The 26,911-nt window shown below is 38.5% G+C and overlaps 1 protein-coding gene and 1 pseudogene across 2 annotated transcripts in view; one reads left to right on the top strand and one right to left on the bottom strand.

The window, feature by feature from the left end:
• Positions 1-26,911, top strand: part of KPNA3 (karyopherin subunit alpha 3) — a 94,989-nt gene that overhangs the window by 31,043 nt on the left and 37,035 nt on the right. For both annotated transcript variants that reach the window (XM_055542193.1, XM_055542194.1), the window contains exon 2: positions 15,488-15,532. In XM_055542193.1, the coding sequence (XP_055398168.1) occupies positions 15,488-15,532 (45 nt within the window). The remainder of the gene's footprint in view (positions 1-15,487; positions 15,533-26,911) is intronic.
• On the bottom strand, positions 2,766-3,686 carry LOC129624372 (deoxyribonuclease TATDN1-like; annotated as a pseudogene).

Genomic DNA, 26,911 nt, shown 5'->3' with positions numbered 1-26,911 from the left:
TTTTCTGGATCACATTCTGAGGATTGAAATCTGATGCGGATTTATTAGCATTAGATAGTCCCTGGTGTCTTAGACGGTAAAGCATCTGGCTACAATATGGGAGACCTGGGTTCAATCCCTGGGTCAGGAAGATCCGCTGGAGAAGGAAATGGCAACCCACTCCAGAACTCTTGCCTGAAAAATCCCATGGACAGAGGAGCCTGGTAGGCTACAGTCCATGGGGTTGCAAAGAGTCGGACACGACTGAGCGACTTTACTTTCACTTTTCACTTTCATGCTCTGTGATTGCAGTTTGATATGTTGATTCTACTGGTCACAAGTGAAATGGAAGCAAAATGTCCGTGGATCACAGCTGTTACAGCTCACAATGCTTGGTTATATATCAGTAGTGCTATTTTCTTTCCTTTAAACATTTAAAAACTTGTGTAACATTTGATATACAAAAATAGATACTGCAGATATGTTTTGAAGAAATAATAAAACAAATATCTGTGAATCCAATACTAAGTTTAAGAACTGGAAACAGAAGCTATCTCTCTGATCACATCCCTAGCTTTCTATCAGAAGTAAATCCACAGTCTAAGCAGTGACATTCTTGTCTAATTCTTCTGTCACTGTACTGCCCATGACTGGGCTGAGGGACTTGTACCCTAGACTTTGGGCCTCTGTGTTGTAATGAAAGTGCATGTGTGACTCCAGAGCCAGAGCATGTATTTCATTCCGTATATATACACACATATACACACATATATAAAAAGTAATCCACTGTCATAAATGTGTGTAAATCATTACTTTGTTTTTCCTGATTATCGTACATGTCTGTATCCTGAAATAACATAGTATTTACTTTTGCTTGCTTTTTTTATAATATGAAATACTCATACTGTTTAATGTGGAAAATAAAAAATTTTTAGTTGTTTTGTTCATGTAACGTTAACAGTTCTAGATTCATTTGTGTAGCTGTAGTTCATTCATCCTCATTGCTGAGTAATGATTGCCTCACAATTCATTTATTTTCCTTTTAATGAACATTTGAGTTGCATTCAGTATTTTTGTTTCTTGCTATTATTTTAAACCAGTGATGCCAGAAACCACTTACATTGATCTCATGATGAGTATATGCAAGAGCCTCTGTAGGATTTATACCTTGAAATAGAATTGTTGTGTACTTGAGTATTTTCATCTTTACCATATTTTAAAAATGCCAAATTTTCTCCCCAAAATGATTGTACCAACTCACCAGTTGCTCTACATCTTCATGAACACTTGGTGATATAATACCTACTAACGTTTTGGCCACCTCATGTGAAGAGTTGACTCATTGGAAAAGACCCTGATGCTGGGAGGGATTGGGGGCAGGAGGAGAAGGGGACGACAGAGGATGAGATGGCTGGATGGCATCACTGACTCGATGGACGTGAATCTGGGTGAACTCTGGGAGTTGGTGATGGACAGGGAGGCCTGTCGTGCTGCGATTCATGGGGTCGCAAAGAGTCGGACACGACTGAGCGACTGATCTGATCTGATCTGATTCATGCTCCAGGTTTCTTTCCAGTTTGGCTTCTCTTTTCACTTTCTGTGTGACATCTTTCAAAGACCAGAAATACTAAATTTTAATGGAGTTATTCTTTTGATTTTAACATTTTTGTGTTCTACTTAAACTTTTCTCCACCCAGGGACTGTAAAGTTATTTTTCTGTAAAAACTTAAAGTGTTGGTTTGATAAATTTTCAAACCATCCGGAATTGATTTTTCTGTATGGTGATATAGTAGGCATCCAGTTTCTTTTTTTTCCCTCACATGGATAATTATTTGGCTCAGGACCATTTATTAAATGGCCTGTCTTTTTTTACTAGTAGTCTGCAATACCATCTCTATCATATCAAGTCTCCATGTATGTTTGGGTTTATTTGAGGGATCTTTTCTTGTTTTGGTGAATTTATTTTCTGCTTTAATCTGTATATACTTTTATATCTTTAAAAGTTAAAATACTTTAAAATTACAGCTAAACATCATTAATAGAAGTAGCTTTGTTTAAATGTCCAGTGTTCAGACTTCCCCAGCGGTGTTTTATGTGGCATACAGGCACACATTCTGGTGTATGTAGTGTTACTGTTCAGTTGCTAAGTCGTATCTGACTCTTCGTTAGCTCATGGACTGCCGCTCTCCAGGCTTCCCTGTTCTTCACTATCTCCCTGAGTTCGCTCAAACTCATGTCCATTGAGTCAGTAATGCCATCCAACCATCTCATCCTCTGTTGCCTGCTTCTGCTCCTATCCTCAGTCTTTCCCAGCATCAACATCTTTTCCAGCGGGTTGGCTGTTTGCATCAGGTGGTCAAAGTATTGGAGCTTCAGCTTCAGCATCAGTCCTTCCAATGAATATTCAAGGTTGATTTCCTTTAAGATTGACCGTTTTGATCTACTTACTGTCCATGGGACTGTCAAGAGTCTTCTCCAGCACCACAGTTTGAAAGTATCAGTTCTTCAGCACTCAAGCCTTCTTTATAGTCCAACTTTTTCACATCTGTACATGACTACATTATAGTTTGTTTGGATTAGTATTCATATAAGTTCTATGTTCTGTGATTGGTTGACATGTCTCTTAAATCTCCAATCTGTAGGTTCCTGCTCCATTTCTCAAGCCACCACCCCTCCCCCTTTGCTTTGTTGTTGTTTGAGAAATGGAGTTGTTTATCCTGAATTTTGCTGGTTGCAACTTCTTTTTTTTTTTTATTGAAACTTAAGTTTTATCATGATATTTTATATACATGGTGGGAAAATGGGAGACACATATCAATTACATATCAGGAAAAACTATTTTAATAGTGTTGTTATATAGTGTATTGGCTAGTTCCAGTGGATCTTTATCTCTTACTGCTGACATTATCTCCAGTATTTGAATTATGTGGCAGGGTTCATTTCTGTCTTTCAAACAGTGCCTGTTTTCCCACTTCTTTTTGGTAGGAAATGAAGTTTTTATATACTTTGATCCAGCATGTGTACTTTTGAGTCCACACCAAGGTGCATCAGTCTCAATCATTAATTTTCACTAGGTGTTGACTTTAGAACTTCCAAATGAGCCGCAGTTTTCAGTGGGCAACCATTAAACCGTATAGAGACTCAAGTCCATCAAAGCAGCTGCTGCTTCCTTGGTACCATCAAATGAATGCACCACTCCACCTACACACCGATCTCTGTTTCTTCTCATTATGTCCAAAAATTCAGCATGTGAGTTCCAACAATGAAGAAACATGGGTAATTTCGTTTGTTCTGACAGTTCAAACTGTTTTTCAAAATACTTGAGCTGAGTATCTTTGGAACAGAACTGTAGTCGGTCAAAATCAAGTCCACATTCCCCTATGGCTACAACTTTCCCCTGTTGCGTTCAGCAAGATTCAGCAACTCCATCAGGTAATGATCAGGGTCATTCTTTTCGAATTCATCACATCTTGTAGGATGACACCCAACGGTGCTGAAAAACATATCATTTGCTTGTGCCAAACGCAGTGCGTCTTTACTGTCCTGTAGATTCCAGCTGTAACCATAAACTTGTTAACACCAATCTGAACAGCTCTCTCTATTCCGTCCTGTAAGTCATCTTGATGCTTTTGAACCCACCTATAAATTCTTCTGAATGTAGGATCTGTCAAGTTGATACCAATATCCACCAATTTGAAATGACTCATGACTGCAGCCCCAGGTTCTCCTCGACATGGTTGCAACTTCTTGATGTTTAGTATGTCCTCTTGTTCTTTTCATTTCCTGTAAATTGGTTGTTAAATGTAAAGGCTTGGTATGTTTTGTTTATTAATTAATCTCTTTGCAAAGATTGATTTGTATGTGGTATTATATACTACAAAAGAAAGATCTTGAGATAAAATTCACATACATTTTCACATCTGCTCAGTGGCTTTTAGCATATTCGTACTAAAAGTTGTACAGCCATCTCCATACCCAATTTCAGAATATTTTCATTACCACAGAAAGAAAGAATACGACCTTTAGGAGTCATTCTCCATTCTCCACCCGCCTTCAACTAATCCGCTTTCCATCTCCATAGATTTGCCTATTCAGAACATTTATATAAATGAAATCATATAGTATGTGATCTTTGGTGACTGACTTAATTTCATTCAGCATAATGTTTTCAAGGTTCATTCATGTTTTTAGTATATGTTAGTAATTCATTCCTTTTTATTGCTGAATGATTTTCCATTGTATGGGTATACCACATTATATGTATCCATTTGGTGGGGCGTCTAAGTGACTTCCACATTGTGGCTATTGTGGATTGAGTTGCTGTGAACATTCTGGTACAAGTTTTTGTGCAGGCTATGTTTCCATATCTCTTGGGCATATTCTAGGAGTACAGTTGCTAAATCATGTGGTGATTCAGTGTTTAAATTTTTGAGGAACTCCCGGACTGTTTTTCAGACTATTGTGCAATCCCACCAGCAGAATGCCAGAGTTCTGATTTCTCCACATTCTCACCAGTACTTATCTGTCTTCTTTATTTTATCCATTTTAATGAGTATCTCGTGATTTTGTTTTCTATTTCTCTGATAGATAATTATGTTCAACATCTTTTCCTGTGCTTATTGGCCATTTGTTTATCTTCCTTGGAGAACTGTTTATTCAGATTCTTTGCTTACTTTAAAATTGTGTTGTTTTATTATTGAATTGTATGGGTCCATTCTGGGCTTCCCTCGTAGCTCAGTCGGTAAAGAATCTGCCTGCAGTGCAGGAAACCCGGGTTCGATCCCTGGGTTGGGAAGATCCCCTGGAGAAGGAAATGGCAACCCACTCCAGTGTCCTTGCCTGGAAAATCATGGACAGAGGAGCCTGGAGGGCTACATTCCATGGGGTCCCAAAGAGTCGGGCACGACTGAGCGACTAACACTTACTTATTTATTCCAGATACATGTCCCTTATCAGATATATAATTTGCAAATCTTCTCTCTCATTCCACAGGTTGGCTTTTCACTTTCTTGGATAATACATAATTTTTATTGTTGTTGTTCTTTAGTTACTAAGTCATGTCCAACCCCATGGACTGCAGCCCGCCAGGCTCCACTGTCCATGGGATTTCCCAGGAAGAACACTGGAGTGGGTTGCTATTTCCTCCTCCAGTGCGTCTTGCCCACCCAGGGATTAAACCTGCTTCTCCTGCACGGGCAGGTGGGTTCTTTACCACTGAGCCACCAGGTGGTGGTGGTGGTGGTTTATTCGCTTAGTCGTGTTGGACTCTTGCAACCCTGTGGACCGCAGCACTCCAGGCTCCTCTGTCCATGGGATTTTCCAGGCAGGAATACTGGAGTGGGTGGTCATTTCCTTCTCCACTGGATCTTCCCAACCCAGGTCTCTTGCACTGCAGGCAGATTCTTTACCCACTGAGCTACCTTTTTCCTGCAGGGAAGCTCATAATTTTTATTAGGTGATGCATAGTGAAGGGCAGGAAAGCCTGGTGTGCTGCATTCCATGGGGTCACAAAGTGTTGAACCCGAGTTAGCGACTGAACCACAAACAACAGTGCTGGCTTATTTCATTTCCTGATATTAGCAACCGTTGATGATCACTGCCTAGGTCCATTAATTTGTTAATTGTAAAGTCGTGTATTTGAATTCTACAGTTCCTTCTTTGTAAGAACTCTGAGATTGAAGTTAATGTTCCTTCAGCTCATTGAAGATACTAATTTCACCGCTCTGGGGCTTCTGTTGCTTTTCAGAAGTCAGCTTTGTCGTGAATACCTTGAAACATGGATGACTCAGTTGGTGGCAAATTTAGTTATTATAGTCCCAGAGCTATTTTTTTCTAGTTTTGTCACTACTCGACATGTCAATTTTATATCCTTATGTAGTCCCCTACCTCCTCCCCAAATAAAATTTATACATTTGCTTCAATTACTGTATTTAGAAGGAGCAAGTATATAAATACCTGTATTGCAGAGGATTTTAAAAACAGGTTTATGTTAGTATGGTTTATATCCAGTATAATTTACTTACTGTTAGTATAAAGTTTGATTTTTAGTCAATTGTTCAGTTGTGCAGCCATCACAAACATCTAGTTTTAGTCTACTTCCATTAACCCCCAAACTCCCTTCCTGTCCTTTTCTGAAATTATCTACTTTTAATGTAGAGATTCGTAACCTGGAGTTGATAGAGGCTTCTGATGGCTCTAAAACAGCATGAAATTATATGTAAACCATATGTCATATAGGGCCTGTTTTAAAAAGGCAAAATTTTAGTAAAGTAATAATTATACGAGTACATTTTAGAGTTGTCTGGGGATATACAAATTACTGTGTTGAAGGTTACAGGCGATAGTATGACTGTGCCACTAACTGGATGCACATTTAGCTTCATGATTTTTTTTTTTTATTACTTTTCTTGAAGTTTCATTTCGTCATACACATATATAATTCATTTTCATACATTGTGAAGTCATAGGTAGCCTAATTTCCTTGAGCTCTCTACCTTATTTCTTCCCTGTTCCCATATATTTATGTGTGAAATAGTTCTAGGTGATTCTTTCTGATATTTTATAGGTTTGTATTTTTGTTATGGTGGCTAGTTAGCTTTATTTGGTTTCTTCTATTTTAGTTATTATCTATTGATTCCCTGTTATGTACAGTTCGGAAATTGATTATGACTTCTTCCCCTCCTCCTCCTCAGCATCTGATGTAAAATATATCTTTTTATTTTTTAGTTTTTTTTTTGTCTATTGATCTTTTTTCTTTTTTGGTAGTTTGTGGCTGTACCGCATAGCTTATGCGATCTTAGTTCCTGGATCAGGAGTCTAACTCACGCCCTCAGCAGTGTAAGCATGGAGTCCTAACCACTGGACCACCAGGGAGTTTCCTTTAAAGGTTTAAAAAAATTGACCTTTATTTTGAGATAATTGTAACATCATATGCAAATGTAGAACATAATACGGAGAGACCGTTTATTCAGTTTCTTCCAATGGTAACATATTGTAAAACATTGATATATATACAGTCAAGAGCTTCTCCATCTTCAGCTGCAAAAATTGTAATCAACCTGATTTCGGTATTGACCATCTGGTGATGTCCACATGTAGAGCCGAAGATGGAGAAGCTCTATACAGTCAGCAAAGACAAAACCGGGAGCCGACTGTGACTCAGATCATGATCTCCCTATTGCCAAATTAAGACTTAAATTGAAGAAAGTAGGGAACACCACTAGGCCATACAGGTATGACCTAAAGGAAATCCCTTACAATTATACAATGGAAGTGATAAATAGATTCAAAGGATTAGATCTGATAGGTGCCTGAAGAACTATGGACGGAGGTTTGTAACATGGTACAAGAGGCTGTGATCAAAACCATCTCAAAGAAAAAGAAATGCAAAAAGGCAAAATGGTTGTCTGAGGAGCCCCTACAAATAGCTGAGAAAAGAAGAGAAGTGAAAGGCAAAAAAGAAGAGGAAAGATAGCATCTGAATTCCAAAGAATAGCAAGGAGTAATAAGAAGACCTTCCTCAGTGATCCATGCAAAGAAAGAGGAAAACAATAGAATGGGAAAGACCAGAGATCTCTTGAAGACAATTAGGGATACCAAGGGAGCATTTCATGCAAAGATGGGCACAATAAAGGACAGAAACGGTATGAACCTAACAGAAGGAGAAGACAGTAAGAAGAGGTGACAAGAATACACAGAAGAACTATACAAAAAAGATCTTAATGACCCAGATAACCACAGTGGTGTGATCACACCTAGAGCCAGACACCCTGGAGTGTGAAGTCAAGTGGGCCTTAGGAAGCATCACTATGAACAAAGCTAGTGGATGTGATGGAATTCCACTTGAGCTATTTCAAATCCTAAAAGATGATGCTGCAAAAGTTCTGCACTCAACCTTCCAGCAAATTTGGAAAACTCGGTAGTGACCACAGGATTGGAAAAGGTCAGTTTTCATTCCAGTGCCAAAAAATGTTCAAACTACCACATAATTGCACTCATTTCACATGCTAGCAAAGTAATGCTCAAAGTTCTTCAAGCCAGGCTTCAACAGAACGTGAATCCTAGAGATTCATCCAGGCTGTTGCTTGTATCAATAGTTCATTCATTTTTTAAAAATATGTTTATTTTGGCCACACCACGTGGTGTGCAGGATCTTAGTTCCCTAACTAGGGATCAAACCCAAACCCCCTGCAGTGATAGCGTGGAGTCTTAACCGCTGGACTGCCAGAAAAGTCCCTCTTTTCTTTTTATTGTTGGGAAGCATTTTGTGGTATGGATGTACCAAAATTTCTTTTAAACTACAAAGGATGTCTGGGTTCCAGGTTTGGGCTGTCATGAATGAATAAAGCTGCTACCAACATTTGTGTACATTTATGAAGTATAAGTTTTCATTTCTTTGGGATGAATGTTTAGTAGTTGCTAAGTCCAGAGTATTTGCGTGTTTAGTTTAAAAAAAAAAAATGATTTTCCGGATACTGCTTTACATTCCACCAGCAGTGCATGAGTTTCTCTGCATCTTCCTCAGTGTTTGGTATTGTCTCAGTTGTTTAATTTAGCTGTTCTGGTAGGTGTGTAGTAATATCTCATTTGGTTTTAATTTGCATTTCCCTAATGGTTAATAATATTGAACATCTTTTCATGGATTTATTTGCCATCTGTATATCCTCTTTGATGTAATATCTCTTCATTTCTTTTGCCTATTTTCTAATTTAATTGTTCTAATATTCTAAGAGTTCTCTATAATAGTGTCATTGACAATATTTCATTTTCAGTTTCTACATGGAAGCTTTTCATCCTTTCCACATGGAAGCTTTCTAAGAGTAAAATTTTAAATTTTGATGAAGTTCCATTTATTGGTTTTTCCTTTTATGGATCATGCTTTTAGGGAAAGTCTAAGAATTCTTTGCCTAGTTCCATATCCTAGTTTTAAATTTCAACATGATCAGTTTGTATGAGGTATGAGTCTTCAAGTTGAGGTTCATATACTTGTCTGTTAACGTCTACCTGAATACCATCATTTGTTGAAGAGTCTAGCTTTCCTCTGTTGAATTATTTTCATGCCTCTGTCAGAAGGCGATTCAGCATGTTTGTGCAGGTCTGTGTGGGGTCCTCTCTTCTGTTCCTTTGATCAGTGTATGGATCTCTCCACGTGTATCACGCAGTGTTTATTACTGTAGCTATATCATAAATCTGGAAGTTAGATAGACTAATTCCTCTCACTTTTTTCTCCACAAAATTGTTAGCTGTGCTAATTACTTTGGCTTTCTACATAAGCTTAGAACAGTATTATCGGTATTTGAAAGGAATTGTGCTAAATCTGTATATCATTATGAGAAGAATTGACATCAACTTGAGTCTACCAGTCCATAAACACAGTATGTCTTTACATTTTTAAGATTCTTAAATTCCTTCATCAGTGTTGTTTCATTTTAACATCTGTATCCTGTACATGTATTGTTAGGATCATACCTAAGTATTTTTTTTTGAGAAATTATTAATGATATTCTTTGTATTTTTCATTTTGATGCCCATGTGTGCATTGTTAGTTTATTGCTGGAGGAATGAGGCTCCCTGACTTCAGACTCTACTACAAAGCTGAAGTAATCAAAGCAGTATGATACTGGCACAAAAACAGAAATATAAATCAGTGGAATGGGATAGAAAGTCCAGAAGTAACCCCACACACCTGTGGTCAATTAATCTATGACAAAGGAGACAGGAATATACCATGGAGAAAAGACAGTCTCTTCAGTAAGTGGTGCTGGGAAAACTGGACAGCTGCGTGTAAAAGAATGAAATTGGAACAGTCTCTGAGGTAGTTTTGATGCCCATGTGTGTAGACATACAAACTGACTTTTGTGTTTTTATCTTGTATTCTGTGACCTTGTTGAGCTCATTTATTAGACCTACCCTACATAGAGATGTCCAGAGGCATTTTTCTTTTCTTTTTTTGAAATCCATTAGTCTTTCTAATGTATCTTGGTATTGGTTTTTCTGGATTGATTTCCCAGTACTTTGTGTGCTTTTTCAGTATTTTATTTCAGGTCTTTTAGTTTTAGAATTTTTCTTTTTTAATTATTGTCTTTATTGTTATTTCTAATAATTTTCACCTTCATTTCTTTTTTATTAAAATTTTATTTCTTTGCACATTCTGTATCTCTTAAGCATTATCTTTTGTATGATTGTTCGTGGCCAGGTTTTCTTTCTGAAATTTTCAAAATTTTCAAATTCTTTCATTTCTGTTACCTCATTTTTTAGTTTTTCTGAATAATAATGTTCTTCCACGTTTTCTGTCATTCTCTAGGATGTAATTTTTACCTGTTGTGTTTTAATGGGTCATTCTGTTCCTTGTGTCTTATGACGTAGAATTTGATCCCAGTCCTTTCATGTTGTTCATTTTATGATACGTTTTCCTGAGCTTTTCAGAGTGAGGGAGGGGTCAGGGTAGCTTTTCTAGCCATGCTACTCTAGACCCCCTTCTTTTTTTAAAAATGGTTTTATAAATATATATATATATATATTCCTATTTTCTGAGATCTGGCTCTTTTTCACTCACCCACTTTCTTCTGGATCCTCTCTCTATTTTGCCCTAGTTGTGCCTGTCTTAATCACTTGGAATTCTTCTCCCAGAAATTTCGTTTCAGTTACAGGGCTTTTCCCAGGAAGGAGGACTTCAGCCTCTCGTTTGAGTCTGCTCTCGTCATTTCTTAGACTGTTTTGTCCCTTTCATTTGCAGCTATCCTCAAACTGCCTTTCTAAATTCTAGAGATTCAAGATTTGGGGTTCTCCTCCTTCAATTACCCAGTTACTTCTGCCCATTTCCTTCGGCAGATATGCTAAGAACATGTCAGTCCTATAGTTGGTGATTTAACCAGATTTAACCTTCTTGTATTTGAGAATTCATGGGTGTGCCTTATCACCCATTGTTGTAGATTTTGTCCGTTGGGTTTTGGTTTGACTGTCCTGGTAACTTTTTTTTTTTTTTTTTGGTGAAGTGAAAGATTCTAGATTAAAAAAATTCATTGAAAGATTTTATTCAAGAGAATTAGAACACAGGTTTGCATTAAAAAAAGAATGCTCTGGCTACATTATGGAAAACTGGTTCAGTGCATAGAAGGAGACTAGTTAGGAGACTAGTAATGATCCAGTTGACATGATGGTGGCTTAGTAGTCTAGGATGGTGGCGGTAAGGCTGGAAGGTTTGAATCCTGTTTTGTTGACCTTGTTGGATGTCAGAGAATTGCAGAGTGAGTAGACATGGACGATCTACCAGGATTGGGGCTCTTGAACTGTTTGGGTGGTTGCACTGTTTCCTGGTACTGGGAATATTCATGGAAGCGTAAGTGGTGGTTTTTTCTGTGGGGGAAGATCAGGGAGCAGGTGTGGTATTTATAAGCGCTGAGTTTGAGGCCTTGCAGTAATCTGTCCCCTATCCCTAAATTTACACATAGGCACACATATTTTAATTCTTCATTGAGCCCTTTCCTGACCCTCTGATCATGTCTCTTTCTGATATAGAACTTTATTATTTATTTTCCTATCTTAACAATTAACACATTTGTATTACTGCGTGTTATTACCATCTTTTCCCCTAGACCAGCTGCTGGCAAACTTTTCTTAAAAGGACAGGTAGTAAATATTACAGGCTTTGAGGGGCCAAGAGACAAAAATAAAGGTATCATATAGACATTTACTATCCTTTATACTGTAATCACTTAAAAATGTACAAACTATTCCTGTGGGGCCCTGCAAAAGTAGACAGCTTGTCAGAATTGGCCCACAGGCTACGGTTTGCTGACCACTGTACTAGACTATCGGAGAAGGCAATGGCACCCCACTCCAGTACTCTTGCCTGGAAAATCCCATGGATGGAGGAGCCTGGTGGGCTGCAGTCCATGGGGTCTCGAAGAGTCGGACACGACTGAGCGACTTCACTTTCAGTTTTCACTTTCATGCATTGGAGAAGGAAATGGCAACCCACTCCAGTGTTCTTGCCTGGAAAATCCCAGGGACGGGGGAGCCTGGTGGGCTGCCGTCTATGGGGTCGCACAGAGTCGGACACGACTGAAGCGACTTAGCAGCAGCAGCACTACACTATAATTGCTATATTTGCCTCCTAGTTGCAGGCATGTTGTGTGGAGCATTTAGGTTGGATTTAGTAAATTTTTGAAGAAAGAGTGAATATTGTACTTACAGATTTGAAGCCCAGGAGAGAGAGCAGAATAGATACTTGGGAGGGGTCTTCAAATTGTAATTGAAGATGTAAGAGTAGATGAGATCACTTGGGAAGAATGTAAGGAAGGAGAGGCCCTAAGATGAAGCCTTTTTCTATAACTTAAACAGAGTGGAGAGTAAATGATGACTAATTCAAAGGTACTTGTGCCATAGATGATAGTACCTATTGCTGACTGACCTAAGCCATTTGGCCATGTACACCCATAGGTTCTTTTGGATGAATAGAAGGCCTTTAACTGTATAGATAGGTAAGGGTAATAGGTGATTTTCCTTAGAAATCTTACTACCAGTGAGTTATACTATTATTATTATTGTTTTTGACCATGCTGTATGACTTGTGGGATCTTAGTTCCCCAATCAGGGATTGAACCCAGGTCTTCAGTGAAAGTGCTGAGTCCTAACCATTGAAGTGCCAGGGAATTCCCAGTGAGTTATAATAAAATAAGGCTTAGACAGAATTTGCTGTTAATTCTTACACAAGTGTGTCTTGGCTAGCAGTCACAAGAGTCATGGAGCTTGTTTTATGAGTTTAGCTCTTTTAGATCCTGAACTACCACCTAGCAGTAAAACTTAACCCTGCAGGAGACCTGGGTTTGATCCCTGGGTTGGAAAGATCCCCTGGAGAAGGAAATGGCAACCCACTCCAGTATCCTTTCCTGGAAAATCTTATAGACAGAGGAGCCTGGTGAACTACAGTCCATGGGGTCGCAAAGAGTCGGGCACAACTGAGCGACTAACACTAAGACACCAGGAAGATCTGACTAGAATTAGGGAACAAAATCTTTCAAGATGAGGTGGGCTACAGAATCACTTAGACTCAAAAACTTCTCTGTAGGGCTTGTCAGATTCTTAAACTGCAAACAGGTAAGACTCAAGGCACTTGTACAGTATACCTAGTTAATCCATATGTCTTGAACAAATCCAGTTCAGCAATAAAAAATCATTTCCAACATCTCTTACATTAATTAACAAACAAGTGTCTAAATTCAGAAGTTGATATTCGAAGCACTTACTAATTGGGAATTAACTCCTGATTTGGGCACTTCACATGCTAACTAACTTCCTCTGAAGTGTAGATTCCTCATTTATTTAGAGTACTTTAGAAGTTAACCCACCACTTCTAGCCTTGCTGAAGTAGTATTTTAATGGAAATTACAGTGTGGCAGTAACTTGATCATACTTTTCGAAGAGATAGGCTGCCTGAGACTTTTTTGTTGTCTACTATCTTGTTTTTTTAACTGTTTTTAACTGCGCTGGATCTTGCTGCCTTCAGGCTTTCTCTGCTTATAGAGAGCGGTGGCTACTCTCCAGTTGCTGTTCATGGGCATCTCGTTGCGGCGGCTTCTCTTGCTGCAGAGCACGTGCTCCAGGGCTTCAGTAGTTGCAGCACGTGGGCTTAGTTGCTTTGCTCCAGGTGGGATCTTCCTGGACCAGGGATCGAACGTGTCCCCTGAGTTGGCAGGCGTATTCTTAACCACTGGACCACCAGGGAAGTCCTTGTGTACTCTATTTAAACAGTTGTAAACAATTGAGTGTAGTAGTTATTGCAATCAGAATACCTTTCTCTTCCAGTTTTAGTAATGGTAGGATTAGGCAAACAGTTTATACAGGCAGATTTTGACAATTGGTAGTTTTTCAGGTGAATAAAGACAGCTTTCTTTACAGAGTGATCAGATAACACTTCATTAATATTTGTATTTGTTCAACATTTATTATAATTTGTATGATTAATCAATACATAAAGCATTCTCTGTATTAATAGTGTTGAAGCCTAACCCAGAAACATTAAATATAGAATTATATTCAGGGCTCTTTTTACTGTTGAACCCTATTAGAAGTAATAGTTTTAGCAGTTCCTCTTTCCATCACATCAAATAAATGTTACTAATTTGAATTTTGTTTGGCAGTTTTCTTTACATTAAATATATATCTGTCTTTAAGCATGAGTTTATATCTAGATTAATATTTCAGTGTATTTAACAAAGTTTATAATTTGGGTTCCATGGGATTCTTTTTCCTACAAAGAGATTAATTTATCACTGCAGTTTAAGAAAACTTGACAGAGGCACAATAGCAAAAGATCATTAAATAGAATAATATTAATAACATATTGCGTCTAGCAGTGTATTAAAATAATACATCATGACATGTGGCCTTTATTCTAAAAATGTAAACATTTACTGTATTTGTATGTGTAATCAAATAATCCATTATATCACTGTGTTAAGGGGAGAAGGGATATATGTGCTGTCCTTAGTTGCTCATTCATATCCGACTCTTTGCAAAACCATAGACTGCAACACGCCAGGCTCCTCTGTCCGTGGGGATTCTGCAGGCAAGAATACTGGAGTGGGTTGCCATGCCCTCCTCCAGGGGATCTTTCCAACCCAGGGATTGAACCTAGGTCTCCTGCGTTGCAGGCGGATTCTTTACCAGCTGAACTACCAGAGATATCTAGTTATTTTAATAATTGCTATTAAGACATTTATGAAAGAGCCTCTTAGTAAACTTAGAAGGATACTTCTTTATCTTTTGATACAAAATACCTGTCTAAAGTTTATTTTCATTTTTATGTGATTTTTAAGGTCATAACAATGACTAATTTACTTTTTTGAAATATTAATTGTTTGAGATAGAATACATTAGTTGCAGGCATAAAAAATTGGTTCTGGCTGACTTAAAAGCAAAACCATATTGGAAGACTATGAGGTAGTTCATCGAATGAGTAGAGACACCAGATAACTAGGGATATAGCAAGTTCAGAAATAGGCATGGCTCACTGCCTTATCCAGATACTTCCTTTGGTAATTAACATGCTTTTAAAAAAAATTACCCCCTTTCTATTTTGCTCTGGGTTCAGAGTTACAGGGAAGAGTTCTGTTGGCAGAGTTGGAGCTCATGCTGTTTATGCTAGGAGAGAGTGAGATGATTTTCTTTTTTCTTTTTTTGGAGATGCTTTAATAGATGGTTCCATCAAGACTACAAAGTGGAGAGTATATAATTCCCCATAGAAACCTGGGTGCAGTTAGGACACGGGCATGGGTCTTAGGCGGCTGAGCTCTGTCTCCCACTCCCCACAGAACTAAGCAACAGGTATCCAGTAAAATAGACAGGAGTTTTGACTTTTTAGCTTCCTATAGTTCATCATTTAAAGTCTAAAACTGATTAATCCTTAATCTTTAAGAATAAAATCTAAAAAAAATAAATGCCAGAGACCTTAATTTATACTAGCAGTATCAATATTTAGATAATGAAATTTTTGTTTTTCTTACAGACAATGCGAAGACACAGAAATGAAGTGACAGTTGAATTGCGAAAGGTAAGAGTGATTTGTGTTTAATTAAAAAGTAGATTTTTTTTCTGATGTTAAAACTTTGTATAACTTGAATAATGAAAATACTATGGCAGATTAGTGGGCATCCCTAAAACTATACAGCATAAAAACATATGGTTAAATAATTTATGATGGTATACATTTTTAGTACCTTCCATTTATTGAGGTGTTAGGTACTGTGTGAAGTACTGTCCCACTGTCATTGAAATTCTCATAACATCTGGTGAAGTTAGATACTGTTTGTTAAAGACACTTTAGAAAAATAAATAACAATAGAATAACCTTATATTCTACTAGTTGGATGCAACTGCTGTTAAAAATTTGTTTTGTTTTCTTCCATTACTTTTGAATTGCCCTTGATTAGATTGTGTTCTTATGCAAGCACATTTTATTTTTTTAAGCACATTTTCTTTTAAGCAAATTTTAATTATCAATTAAGAAAGTACACATAATAAATTCTGTCTATATACCCACGTACATTTAAAAAATAGATTTGAAACTTACTTCTAAATCTTTGTGTTTGTCTTAGGTTAGATTTTCTTCATCTGATTCACTCCTAAAACTCACATATTATCTTAAATCTTTCCAGTTTCAGAGAGAAAGACTATCTTGATTCAGAGAGTACACACTCTCTTAGTAAGTCACTAAAATTAAATGGACTTCCCTGGTGGCTCAGACGCTAAAGCATCTGTCTACAGTGCGGGAGACCTGGGTTCAAACCCTGGGTTGGGAAGATCCCCTGGAGAAGGAAATGGCAATCCACTCCAGTACTATTGCCTGGAAAATCCCATGGACAGAGGAGCCTGGTAGGCTACAGTCTATGGGGTCGCAAAGAGTTGGACACGACTGAGCGACTTCACTTCACTTAGTACATTTATTTACTCAGTAAGTCTTTAATACCCACTTTGTGTCATGACTTTTTACTCAGCATTGATATTATGCTACTTGGTATAGTATACAGTTCCTGAGATCTATTCTTCCATACCCCTTCTGACCCATTTTTTATTAAATTTGAAAAATACTTGCTAATCTCAGTTCTTTCGACTCCTTAGCTTCATGGGTACTCAGAGATTAACCTCAGTGATTTGTCAGTTTTCAGATCGTTGGGTCATTTGGACCAGAGAACTGAACTAAGCTTTAGCTTTTAATAGAGTGAGGTGAGCTCCTTGCCAATCTTAACACTTTGGACTTAGTTTCTTTTTCTTTTTAACTTTTTATTAGCACATACATACAAAATATCAACACAACTTAAGTGTACAGCTTGATGAATTTTCACAAAGTGAACACATCTGTATCCTAAGGCCCCTTCACAGTTGGTGCTATGCCCCAAGGTAACCATTACCCTGATTTCTAATGTTATAGGTTATTTTGCATATTTTGAACTTTATATAAATGGAATAGTATGTGTCCTTTTGTATTTGGTTTTTCATTCATCTTGTGAAGATCATTCTCTGTAGGAGAGCCACTAGGAATAAAATGGAAATTAAATAATTATTCATTTTTTGTTAGCTCTTCATATTACATCAACTCTCTCCCCAGATGTAAGCCTTCGTTTTCCCTTAACTTTTCATGTTTGGAATACAATTCTGAGACTTTTGTATTGGTCTTGGTATTATTCAGAATTCTCTCCTGTTTTAAGCTTTTTAGCTCTTCTAATATGCTTATAAATCTAAGCTCTCATATTTACTTGGTGATTTGTTTCTCTTATATTAATAGTTGTGCTCCCTCTGTATTTAATTTATAGAATTAAAGTTTCTTCCTTGCCAGAGTACATCTTTTCTTAATATCCACCTTGGTTTCTTTAGAGATCACTTTTTTTTTTTAAACTTTTATTTTATATTGGAGTATAATTGATTAACAATGTTGTGTTAGTTTCAGCTGTTCAACAAAGTTATTCACTTAAACATATACTTGTATCTGTTCTTTATCAAATTCTTTTCCATTCAGGTTTTTAAGAATACTGAGCAGAGTTCCCTGTGATATACAGTAGGTCCTTGTTGGTTGTGTGCTCAGTGGCTTTAGTCCTGTCCAACTCTTTGCAACCTTGTGGACTGTAGCCCACCAGACTTCTCTGTTCTTGGGATTTTCCCAACAAGAATACTGGAGTGGGTTGCCATGCCCTTCTTTAGGGGATCTTCCTGACCCAGGGATCAAATCCGTGTGGTGGTGGTGGTGGTGGTTTAGTCTAGAGACCTCTTTCTTAGCTCTTCATTTTTTCCCTTCTGGATAACATTATTTCCTTTCTAATTGCTCTGATTAATTCCTGAAAAAAATGCTTGTAGGATGATCAAAATAAAATTAACTGAAGAAATTTCAGGCAGTTCCTTATTTCACATTTCCGAATTCCTTGAGTAAGCAGCAGAAAGTGACCCCTTCCTGAAACAAAGCATAGACTTCAAAGCTTAATTGATTTTGATGTACTTCTTCAGAGGTGTGAAGAATCCTTCAAAAGAAGATTCTTCCACTCTTTAAGGACAAAGTGTCTGTCTTTGATTTCAGCCTTGTTATCTCTATTGCTCCATTGAGGAGAAAAATCACAGCATTGTTATTACTGACACTGAGATTGTTGAAAATACAAGGGAGCTAGTTCCCAGAGTTTCTTAGATTAGCTCTACATGTTTCTACTAGATGGTCAGCTTTTAAATTGAATATGTTAACCACACTCCTCCCATCCAACCCCAGCTTCCCTCACCCCAGTACTCCTAGGTCTCTTCCCCAGCCCATCTCAAAATGCTTAGTCAGATTTTGGACATGTAGTTGAAAGTGTTAGTCACTTCATTGTGTTCACCTCTTTGCAACCCCATGGACTGTAGCTCCTCTGTCCATAGAATTCTACAGGCAAGAATACTGGAGTGGGTTGCCATTCCCTTCTCCAGAAGATCTTCCCAACCTAGGGACTGAAGCTGGGTCTCCTGCACTGCAGACAGATTTTTTTTCCTACCGTCTGAGCCACCAGGGAGGCCTGGCATGCTGCGATTCATGGGGTCGCAAAGAGTCGGACACGATTGAGTGACTGAAATGAACTGAACTGAACTGAGCCACCAAGGAATCGCAGACATGTAGTTGGTAAATGAAAGTGAAAGTCATTCAGTCATGTCCGACTCTTTGCAACTCCATGGACTATGCAGTCCATTCTCTAGGCCAGGATACTGGAGTGGGTAGCCTTTCCCTTCTCCAGGGAATCTTCCCAACCCAGGAATTGAACCCAGGTCTCCTGCATTGCAGGTGAATTCCTTACCAGCTGAGCCACAAGGGAAGCCCAGGAATACTGGAGTGGGTAGCCTGTCCCTTCTCCAGTGGATCTTCCTGACCCAGGAATCGAACCGGGGTCTGGAATTGTGATATCTTAAATTTTTACTTAAATTTACATTGCTTATTGAAATTTTATGAAAAACACTTTAGTTATAGAGTAGTGCTATTCAGAAGACCTGATCTGTGACAAGTCAGGGAGCTTGTCTCAAAATAGTAAACAAATCTAAAGCAGAGGAACGAATCAGTGAGCTGGAAGATAAAATGGTGGAATTAACTTCTGAAGAGCAGAATAAAGTAAAAAGAATGGAAAGAACTGAGGAAAGTTTCAGAGACCGCTGGGACAATATCAAACACACCAACATTTGAGTTATAGGGATCCCAGAAGAAGAGAAGAAGAAAGGGTATGAGAAAATTTTCCAAGAGATTATAGTTGAAAATTTCCCCAGCATGGAAAAGGAAATAGTGAATCAAGTCTAAGAGGCACAAAGAGCCCCATACTGGATAAACCCAAGGAGAAATATGCCAAGACACATACTAATCAAACTAACAAAGACTAAACACAAAGAAAGTATTAAAAGCAGCAAGGGAAAAGCAACAAGTAACATACAAGGGAAGCCCCGTATGTTTAACAGTTGATCTTCCAACAGAAACTCTGCAGGCCAGAAGGGAATGGAAGGATGTATTTAAAGTACTAAAAGGGAAAAATCTACAACCAAGATTGCTGTACCCAGCAAGGATCTTATTCAGAATTGATGGAGAAATAAAAAGCTTTACAGACAAGCAAAAGTTAAGAGAATTCAGTACCACCAAACCAGTTTTACAGCAAATGTTAAAGGGACTTATATAGTCAAGAAATACAAAAGAAGAAAAAAGATCTACAAAATCGACCTCAAACAATTTAAAAATGGCAGTAGAAACATATATATCAATAATTACTTCAAATGTAAATGGATTAAATGCTCCAACCAAAAGACACAGACTAGCTGAATGGATCCAAAAACAAGATCCATATATACACTGTCTACAAGAAATGCACTTCAGACCTAAAGACACATATAGACTGAAAGTGACAGGATGAAAAAATATATTCCATGCAGATGGGAAGCAAAAGAAAGCTGGAGTAGCAATCCTCATATCACACAAAATAGACCTTAAAATAAAGAATATTGCAAGAGATAAGGAAGGACACTACATAATGATCAAGGGATCAATCCAAGAGGAAGACATAGCAATTGTAAATATCTGTGCACCCAACATAGGAGCACCTCCATACACAAGACAAGCACTAACAGACATAGAGGAGAAATTGACAGTAACACAATAATAGTAGGAGACTTTAACACCCCACTCACACCAATGGACAGATAATCAAAACAGAAAATTAATAAGGAAACACAAGTCTTAAATGATACAGTAGATGAGATGGATCTCATTGATATCTTTAGGACATTCCATCCAAATGCATAAGAATACAAGTGCACATGGAACATTCTCCAGGATAGACCACATCTTAGGTCACAAATCAAACCTCAGTAAATTTAAGAAAATTGAAATCGTATCAAGCATCTTCTCTGACCACAATGCTATGAGACTAGATATCAATTAACAAGAAAAAGCTGTAAGAAACACAGGGGAGATTAAACAATGCGTTTCTAAATAACCAGCAGGTTACTGAAGAAGTCAAAAGGGAAATTAAAAAATTTCTAGAAACAAATGACAAAACACGACAAAACCTATGGGATGCAACAAAGCAGTTTAAGAGGGAAGTTTATAGCAATACAATCCTACCTCAAGAAACAAGAAAAACATCGAATAGACAACCTAACTTTACACCTAAAACAACTGGAAAAAGAAGAACAAAACACTGCCAAAGTTAGTAGATGGAAAGAAATCAGAAAGATCCAAGCAGAAATAAATGAAAAAGAAATGAAAGAATAGTAAAGATTAATAAAACTAAAAGCTGGTTCTTTGAGAAGATAAACAAAATTGACAAATCCTTAGCCAGACTCATCAAGAAAAAAGAATCAAATCAACAAAATTAGGAATGAAAAAGGAGAGGTTACAACAGACAATGCAGAAATACAGAGGATTATAAGAGACTATTATGAACAACAATATGGCAATAAAATGGATAACCTGGAAGAGATGGACAGATCTTAGAAAAGTTCGATCTTCTAGGACTGAACCAGGAAGAAATAGAAATTATGAACAACCCAATTACAAGCACTGGAATTGAAGCTGTGATAAAAAATCTCCCAAAGAACAAAAGCCCAGGACCAGATGGCTTCACAAGAAAATTCTCTCAAACATTTAGAGAAGAGCTAATGCCTATCCTTCTAAATCCTTCAAGAAATTGCAGAGGAAGGAATACCTCCAAACTCAGTCTACAAGGCCACCATCACCCTGATACCAAAACCAGACGAAAACAACACAAGAAAACTACAGGCCACTATCACTGATGAACATAGATGCAAAAATCCTCAACAAAATTTTAGCAAACAGAATTCAGCAACACATCAAAAAGCTCATACACCATGATCAAGTTGGGTTTATTCCAGGAATGCAAGGATTCTTCAATATACACAAATCAGTCAGTGTGGTACACCATATTAACAAATTGAAAGATAAAAACCATAATGTAATCTAAATAGATGCAGAAAAAGCCTTTGACAAAATCCAGCACCTATTTATGATTAAAACTCTTCAAAAAATGGGCATAGAAGGTACCAACCTCAACATAGTAAAGGCAATATATGATAAGCCTGTAGCAAACAGAATTCTCAACGGTGAAAAACTGAAAGCATTCCCCCTAAGATCAGGAACAAGACAAGGGTGTCCACTTTCACCATTATTCAACATAGTTCTGGAAGTCCTAGCTACAACAATCAGAGAAGAAAACTAAAAGGAATCCAGATCAGAAAAGAAGTAAAGCTCTCACTGTTTACAGATGACATGATACTGTACATAGAAAACCCTGAAGATAGTATCAGAAAATTACTAGAGCTAATCAGTGAATTTAAAAAAGTTGCAGGATACAAAATCAATACACAGAAATCACTTGCATTTCTATGTACTAACAATGAAAAATCAGAAAGAGAAATTAAGGAATCAATCCCATTCACCATTGCAACAGAAATAATTAAATATCTAGGAATAAACTTACCTAAGCAGACAAAAGAACTGTTCACAGAAAATTGTAAGACACTAATGAAAGAAATCAAAGACAACATAAACAGATGGAGAGATACTCCATGTTCCTGAGTACGAAGAATCAATATTGTGAAAATGACTATACTACCAAACACAATCTACAGATTCAATGCAATCCCTATCATTACCATTGACATTTTTCACAGAACTGGAACAAAAAAATCGCACAATTCATATAGAAACAAAAAGACCCTGAATAGCCAAAGCAGTCTTGAGAAAGAAGAATGGAGCTGGAGGAATCAACCTTCTTGACTTCAGATCATACTACAAAGCTATAGTCATCAAGACAGTATAGTACTGGCACAAAAACAGAAATACAGACCACCGGAACAAGATAGAAAGCCCAGAAGTAAACCCATGCACTTATGGGTACCTTATTTTTGACAGAGGAGGCAAGAATACACAATGGGGCAGAGATAGCCTCTTCAATGAATGGTGCTGGGAAAAGTGGACAGCTACATGTAAAAGAATGAAATTTGAATACTTCCTAACACCATACACAAAGATAAACTCAAAATGGTTTAAAGACCAGAAACTATAAAACTCTTAGAGGAAAACATAGGAAGAACACTCTGACATAAATCAAAGCAAGATCCTCTTTGACCCACCTCCTCAGTTCAGTTCAGTCGCTCAGTCGTGTCTGACTCTTTGCGACCCCATGAATCGCAGCATGCCAGGCCTCCCTGTCCATCACCAACTCCCGGAGTTCACTCAGACTCAAGTCCATCGAGTCAGTGATGCCATCCAGCCATCTCATCCTCTGTCGTCCCCTTCTCCTCCTGCCCCCAATCCCTCCCAGCATCAGAGTCTTTTCCAATGAGTCAACTCTTCGCATCACCCATCTCCTAGAGTAATGGAAATAAAAACAAAAGTAAACTAGTGGGACCTGATTCAACTTAAAAGCTTTTGCACAGCAAAGGAAAGTACAAGTAAAGTGAAACCCTAACCCTCAGAATGGGAGAAAATCATAGCAAATGAAGCAACTGACAAAGGATTAATTTCTAAAATATACAAGCAGCTCACACAACTCAATGCCAGAAAAACAACGCAATCAAAAAGTGGGGAAAAGACCTAAACAGACATTTCTCCAAAGAAGACATACAGATGGCTAACAAACACATGAAAAGACGCTCAACATCGCTCATTATTCAGTTCAGTTCAGTCGCTCAGTCGTGTCTGACTTTTTGGGACCCCATGAATTGCAGCACGCCAGGCCTCCCTGTCCATCATCAATTCCTGGAGTGCACCCAAACTCATATCCATCAAGTCGGTGATGCCATCCAACCATCTCATCCTCTGTCATCCCCTTCTCCTCCTGCCCCCAATCCCTCCCAGCTTCAGTCTTTTCCAGTGAGTCAACTCTTCACATGAGGTAGCCAAAGTATTGGAGTTTCAGCTTTAGCATCATTCCTTCCAAAGAACACCCAGGACTGATCTCCTTTAGAATGGACTGCTTGGATCTCCTTGCAGTCCAAAGGACTCTCAAGAGTCTTCTCCAACACCACAGTTCAAAAGCATCAATTCTTCATCACTCAGCTTTCTTCACAGTCCAACTCTCACATCCGTACATGACCACTGGAAAAACCATAGCCTTGACTAGACGGACCTTGGTTGGCAAAGTAATGTCTCTGCTTTTTCAATATGCTATCTAGGTTGGTCATAACTTTCCTTCCAAGGAGTAAGCGTCTTTTAATTTCATGGCTGCGATCACCATCTGCAGTGATTTTGGAGCCCCCCAAAGTAAAGTCTGCCACTGTTTCCACTGTTTCCCCATCTATTTCCCATGAAGTGATGGGACCAGATGCCATGATCTAGTTTTCTGAGTGTTGAGCTTTAACATGCTCATTATTAGATAAATGCAAATTAAAACTACAGTGAGATATCAGATACACCTTGCACCAGTTAGAATGGCCATCATCAAAAAGTTTACAAACAATAAATGCTGGAGAGGATGTGGAGAAGAGGGAATGCTCTTGCACTGTTGGTGTAAATGCAAATCGATACAGCCACTATGGAAGATGGTATGGAGATTCCTTTAAAAACTAGGAATAAAACCAGCATGTGACCCAGCAATCCCACTCCTAGGGATATACCCTGAGGAAACCAAAATTGAGAAAGACACATGTATCCCATTGTTCACTGCAGCACTATTGGCAGTCGCTAGAACCTGGAAGCAACCTGGATGTCCATCAACAGATGAATGGATAAAGAAGTTGTGGTACATATACACAATGGAATATTACTCAGCCATAAAAAGGAACACATTTGAGTCAGTTCTAATCTGATGGATGGACCTAGAACCTACTACAGAGAATGAAATAATTCAGAAAGAGAAACATAAATATCATATTCTAATGCATATATACGGAATCTAGAAAAATGGTATTGAAGAATTTATTTACAGGGCAGCAGTGGAGAAACAGACATAGAGAATAGACTTATGGACTTGGGGAGAGGGGAGGAGAGGGTGAGATGTATGGAAAGAGTAACCAGGAAACTTATATTACCATATGTAAAACAGATCAGTTTAGTTCAGTCACTCAGTCGTGTCCGACTCTCTTGTGACCCCATGAACCATAGCACGCCAGGCCTCCCTGTCCATCACCAACTTCCGGAGTCCACCCAAACCCATGTCCATCAAGTCGGTGATGCCATCCAACCATCTCATCCTCTGTCGTCCCCTTCTCCTCCTGCCCTCGATCTTTCCCAGCATCAGGGTCTTTTCAAATGAGTCAGCTCTTTGCATCAGGTGGCCAAAGTATTGGAGTTTCAGCTTCAACATCAGTCCTTCCAATGAACACCCAGGACTGATCTCCTTTAGAATGGACTGGTTGGATCTCCTTGCAGTCCAAGGGACTCTCAAGAGTCTTCTCCAACACCACACTTCAAAAGCATCAATTCTTCAACGCTCAGCTTTCTTCACAGTCCAACTCTCACATCCATACATGACCACTGGAAAAACCATAGCCTTGACTAGACCGACCTTTGTTGGCAAAGTAATGTCTCTGCTTTTGAATATGCTATCTAGGTTGGTCATAGCTTTCCTTCCAAGGAGTAAGCGTCTTTTAACTTCATTGCTGCAGTCACCATCTGCAGTGATTTTGGAGCCCAGAAAAATAAAGTCTGCCACCGTGTCCACTGTTTCCCCATCTATTTGCCATGAAGTGATGGGACCCGATGCCATGATCTTCGTTTTCTGAATGTTGAGCTTTAAGCCAACTTTTTCACTCTCCTCTTTCACTTTCAACAAGAGGCTTTTGAGTTCCTCTTCACTTTCTGCCATAAGGGTGGTGTCATCTGCATATCTGAGGTTATTGATATTTCTCCCAGCAGTCTTGATTCCAGCTTGTGCTTCCTCCAGCCCAGCGTTTCTCATGATGTACTCTGCATGTAAGTTAAATAAGCAGGGTGACAATATGCAGCCTTGACGTACTCCTTTCCCGATTTGGAACCAGTCTGTTGTTGCATGTCCAGTTCTAACTGTTGGTTCCTGACCTGCATCCAGATTTCTCAGGAGGCAGGTCAGGTGGTCTGGTATTCTAATCCCTTCAGAATTTTCCACAGTTTGTTGTGATCCACACAGTCAAAGGCTTTGGTGTAGTCAATAAAGCAAAAGTAGATGTTTTTCTGGAACTCTCTGTCTTTTTCGATGATCCAGTGGATGATGGCAATTTGATCTCTGGTTCCTCTGCCTTTTCTAAATCCAGCTTGAACATCTGCAAGTTCATGGTTCACGTACTGTTGAAGCCTGGCTTGGAGGGTTTTGAGCATCACTTTACTAGTGTGTGAGATGAGTGCATTTTTGCCGTAGTTTGAGCATTCTTTGGCATTGCCTTTCTTTGGGATTGGAATGAGAACTGACCTTTTCCAGTCCTATGGCCACTGCTGAGTTTTCCAAATTTGCTGGCATATTGAGTGCAGCACTTTCACAGCATCATCTTTTAGGATTTGAAATAGCTCAAGTGGAATTCCATCACTTCCACTAGCCTTGTTGGTAGTGATTCTTCCTAAGACCCACTTGACTTCACATTCCAGGATGTCGGGTTCTAGGTGAGTGATGAGACCATTGTTTATCTGGGTCATGAAGATCTTTTTTGTATAGTTCTTCTGTGTTTTCTTGCTACCTCTTCTTACTGTCTTCTCCTTCTGTTAAGTCCATACTGTTTCTGTCCTTTATTGTGCCCATCTTTGTGTGAAATGTTCCCCTAATATGTCTAATATTCTTGAAGAGATCTCTAGTCTTTCCCATTCTATTGTTTTCCTCTACTTCTTTCCATTGGTCACTGAGGAAAGCTTTCTTTTCTCTCCTTGCTATTCTTTAGAACTCTGCATTCAAATTTGTCTTTTTTCCTTTTCTCCTTTGTCTTTCATTTTTCTTCTTTTTTCAGCTAATTTGTAAGGCCTCCTTAGACAACCATTTTGCCTTTTTGGATTTCTTTTTCTTGGAGATGGTCTTGATCACTGCCTCCTGTACAGTGTCCGAAACCTCCGTCCATAGTTCTTCAGGCACTCTGTCTATTAGATCTAATCCCTTGAATCTATTTGTGACTTCCATATATTTGTAAGAGATTTCATTTAGGTCATTCCTGAATGGTCTAGTGGTTTCCCCTACTTTTTTCTGTTTAAGTCTGACTTGGGGCTTCCCTCATAGCTCAGTCAGTAAAGAATCTGCCTTCAGTGCAGGAGCCCTGGGTTCGACTCCTGGGTTGGGAAGATCCCCTGGAGAAGGAAATGACAGCCCACTCCACTATTCTTACCTGGAGAATTCCATGGACAGACGCAGAGTCAGACACAACTGAGCGACTAACATTTTCATTTTCATTTTGCAATAAGGGGTTCATGATGTGAGCCACAGTCAGCTCCCAGTGTTGTTTTTGCTGACTGTATAGAGCTTCTCTTATC

Source organism: Bubalus kerabau, chromosome 12, assembly GCF_029407905.1.
Source record: "Bubalus kerabau isolate K-KA32 ecotype Philippines breed swamp buffalo chromosome 12, PCC_UOA_SB_1v2, whole genome shotgun sequence".
NCBI lineage: Eukaryota > Metazoa > Chordata > Mammalia > Artiodactyla > Bovidae > Bubalus > Bubalus kerabau.
Note: the sequence above shows the minus strand (reverse complement) of the source record. Positions and strands in the feature narration are given on the sequence as shown.